The 4,178-nt window shown below is 44.8% G+C and overlaps 1 protein-coding gene across 1 annotated transcript; it reads right to left on the reverse strand.

The window, feature by feature from the left end:
• Positions 1–2,896: 2,896 nt before the first annotated feature.
• Positions 2,897–3,332, reverse strand: LOC147983350 (protein transport protein Sec61 subunit gamma-like). The gene is made up of 2 exons (XM_087539485.1): positions 3,097–3,332; positions 2,897–3,012 (listed from the first exon to the last, which is right to left on the reverse strand). Exons 1-2 carry the CDS (start codon positions 3,188–3,190, stop codon positions 2,897–2,899), a joined length of 210 nt encoding a protein of 69 aa, XP_087395611.1. The 5' UTR covers positions 3,191–3,332.
• Between the last annotated feature and the right edge of the window lie 846 nt (positions 3,333–4,178).

Genomic DNA, 4,178 nt, shown 5'->3' on the forward strand with positions numbered 1-4,178 from the left:
TTTCCATTTGTGACCTTTTTGTGACCAAAAACATAAGGTCAAAAGCTGGCCGTCATAAACTGACTATAGCGACCTTTCTTCTGGAATGGTCGAAGACGTTTATGACCAAAATACGTCTACTGTGGCGTTTTGGTCACTAGCAACCTCCCCAGGCCACGTAGGCATCCAGCGTGGCAATCTGATGTGGCACAAGATTCAGCCCGGTCCAATTCGATTTTCTACATGGGCCTAGCCCAACAATTCAGCCTATTTGTGTTTTTTTCTGTCTGTCAATTTTTGGTTGGGTTCATGGGCCAAGTCCAATATTGCAGCCTTTTTATTGTTGGGTTGTGGCCTTTTTGTCTAAACGAATTTAGTTTTTCTTTTTTCCCAAAAGAAGGGTCCACTAGTCAGATGGGTCCCAGTTGTCAGGTTCTATTAAAGTGGGACCCTTTTGGTAGCATCATATTATTCAGATTACAATTTGACAATTTGACAGAAATAAATAACCATGTTTAAATAAGAACAGACAGAAAACACAAGTAATATTTCAAATAACAACAGCGAGAATCAATCACAGTCATACAAATATACTGGGCTCCTTCTGTCATGACACAGTTATAACACAGATACAAATACAATCAGTCACATAGATATAGGGACAATCACAATGAGAATTGACAATCAGCACAAACTGGGCTCCTGCTCCAGTCAGATGAAACTGTATGCATGACTAACTACGCGACCATAGTCGACTAGGCTACCTTCGCTACACTAGGACAGCAATAGAACTATCATCATGCCTTCGGCCGTCGCCCTGTTACATGAATCAGAAGAGAAGAATCAAAACACTGGAGCCAATATATTATGAACAGAACATTCAAAAAAAGGACAAGTTCTTTAGAAAGATAACACAAATTCAGCTAATAAAATGATTTTTGTCCCCAGATAGTTAAGACGATATACTCATTCATACAAGGTGACGCAAGAAAATAGAGCACTTTACTCATAGCATGCAGAGTATCATTATTAAGTTCATAGGGTTTATAGTGCTTGGACTTATTAGAGTGGTAGCATATCATCATATACATCCGTATGTTGTAGCCCATTTGAAATGTCTAGAAAGACCTATATTTAGGAATGGAGAGAGTAGAATGTAGCATGCGATAAAACCAAAGGATTAGCCAACAATAAAAGAAGGCACTTAATTAGTTCATTACATTTAGTTAAAACTGCTTCTATGAAGCGCAGGGCTAAACCATTTAGTTAACACAGCAAGAAGTGCCAAGGAGCATAGTATAGTACTGCACTAAAAGCACCAAGAATCTTCTGGACCAACAACAGAAACAACCAAGAAGCACTCATTTTTCAATTCATAGGGCTAAAAATATATTTATCAGAATGGCACTGAAATCAACCTCTTTATCTATCATCACAAGGTCAGTATGCTTGATAGGCCCATTATGAGTTGCCCTACGGTAATGCCGCAGATGAGACAGAGGACGCACACATTGCTGTAGGCATTGGCAAGACAGGAACCAACAAAATGGTGCTTGCCATCTGCAAGGAGCAAGCAGAATACCAAAAAGGTTAGGAAAACAATATAGAATGATAAAACAAAGAAGAGATGCACCCACTCATTAGAGAAGTAGCATACCCAAAAAATGTGAAGCACAAATGGCCACCAAGAAAGCATATTGTTGTATACATTGACAAGATAGGAACCAACAAAATGCAACAGACTAAAACCAAACTTTATACAGCAGGGAATGATTTACAATAACCAAAAGATTTTGCACAACAAGCAGTAAATAGGTAGTAGATATTAACACCCATGACATAGGACCAGCATAAAAAAAGAGCATCGGTGTAGAACAGGCATATAATCAGTGTAGTCAGCAAAAGATAGGGGGAAGAGAAATTGAAAAACCCAGAAAGAGCATTCATATATGAGGCACTAAGCTGTATGAACCAAAAGACTATTGACATCAGCTAGCAAAGAAATGGCAGTTGGCACCACACATATCGGACAACCACATGAAACAGATAGAACAGACTGGTCGGCCATAGCTAACATGGTAAATAGAATAATGCACATATTGTAGAAGACACCACCAGCATGGATTCTAAGAAATGGATTGGAAGAGCTCAGGAAACACAATGTTCCTGGTGTGAGAATCAGTAGTACCATCTTCATTTTCAATCAGGATTTTCAAAGCCTTTTTGAGGTCACACGCGACACTGCTACATAAAGCTGGCCATGCGTGAACACAGGTGCATTAAAGTATAGATCAACACTGCATAACACGTGTCCTACAATATTTTGACTCCTACCTATTTTCTTATTTTACAAAAGCTTGCCATGCGTGTATAGATCAACTTTATATTGTGAATACATAAAGCTGGCCATGCGTGAACATAGGTGCATTAAAGAATGAAGAATACATCGACACATAGCACGAACCATGGACAAACATTGGTATGTAACCTGTCTACTCAGTAGGTGCCAATTTAGATGCACTGAATCGACACCAACTTGGGCGAACTGGTGGTATGTGCAGAAACAGCGAAACATTGCAAAAGCTCCTCTCTTCCCAAATTGTGTGGTGAGGAACCAGCCTATGCCCCCAATTCGTCATGCGGAGGCAACTAGCGGCAATGACTTAAGCATGACCCCAGTTCCCCACAGCTGATTACCCTTGACTCATCCGAATTCTCCTAACAAGGTAGAAATTGGCAGGTCTATTTGGAGGAAAAAAGGATCTACTAAAATCTAGCTTACTAAATATTGGTCAGATCGCAGGACTGTGCGTGCACACCGCAGATCCAACAGATCACAGCGCGAGACAACAGGACCCAAGTCTAACTAAACCGTGCAAACAAGAGGGAGACGGGATCGGAGGAGACGCGTTCGCACCTAGCCGGAGCCGACGATGATGTTGTTGATGGGGATGAAGATGAGCTTGACGAAGAAGCTGACGAACCCCATGACGAGGAATCCGATCACCGTCCGCGCCGCCACCTTGATGAACTCTGCGCGCCCAATCAGCGTTAGATCTGGCGAAAGAGGAAAACAAACCGGATCTAGACGAGCAGGCGTGAGTCTTTGGTCCTTACCCTTGCGGTCGGGCTTGTGGCAGCGCTTGACGAGGCGGACACTGTCCTTGGAAAACTCGCGGAGGGGGTCCACCACGGAGTCGACGGCGTCCATGGCTGCTGCCGGCGGGAAGGCGAGATCTCCGAGCCGCCGCCGACGACGAGGTCGCGCGCGTGAGGGGAAGGGAGGGGGGAAGCCAACGGGCGAATGGTGTGCTGTTTGGATTTGTGCTCTGGATCTGCGAGGAGGGGAGGAGGAGGCCCGGCGGCGAGCTATGGTGGGAGGATGTGGTCTGAATCGGGGAGAAGGGGGCGGGGGCAACGACGGCGGCGGGAATGGATCTCCTCGCCGCGGCGGGATGGGGAAGGAAGGGGCAGCGACGGGGGGCCGTCGTCGTTGGTCGTTGCAGGTCAAGAGCAGCAGCGCTTGGGGGGAGGCCGGCGGCGGGGTAGGAGTTGGGACGGCGGAGAGGGAGGTCTGGGTCGGGGAGGGAGATCTGGGTCGGGGAGAGGGAGGCGGCGCCGCACGGATCGGGGAGAGGGAGAGGGAGGGGAGTGTGCTGCACGATGCTAGGGTTTGGTTGGCCAGCGTGTGTTTAGGAGACGTTGGATCTGTATGGTGTGGACGGCTCAGATCAGCTTAGGGGGGTGATCCGTGGGAAGGGAGGTTCTGCCTTCTGATTGGTCCAAGAAATGTGTCAATTTGGAACAGGCATAACAAATTAAAAAAAAATCAAAAAAAATGCAAAACCTTCGCGTTGTGTCGTCATATGTGTCCAAGTTCCTAGGAAAAATAACAAACTTGTAATACGGCAATTATTATAAAAAAGTGTTCTCAGAAACGAGCTATCACATGTGGAAATCAATGGCTTTCAAGCCAAATGATCACTCTTATGGCCACATTCATGGCATAGTTTGTTCAAATGATCTCATATTGTGCACAAGGGTGCATATTGGAATGGCAAACAATGTTGCCTAAGGAAGTTTTCATTTTCTTTGGACGAAAAAAACATTTTCCATTTTTTGAGTGCCCAAAAGGAGGTTTTTTTGTGAAGGACCTCCCAAATAATTGTTGCAAAATTGGACCAAATCATTTTTCTAAA

This window comes from Triticum urartu, chromosome 2A (genome assembly GCF_056163025.1).
Source record: "Triticum urartu cultivar PI428250 chromosome 2A, HENAU_Tu73, whole genome shotgun sequence".
NCBI lineage: Eukaryota > Viridiplantae > Streptophyta > Magnoliopsida > Poales > Poaceae > Triticum > Triticum urartu.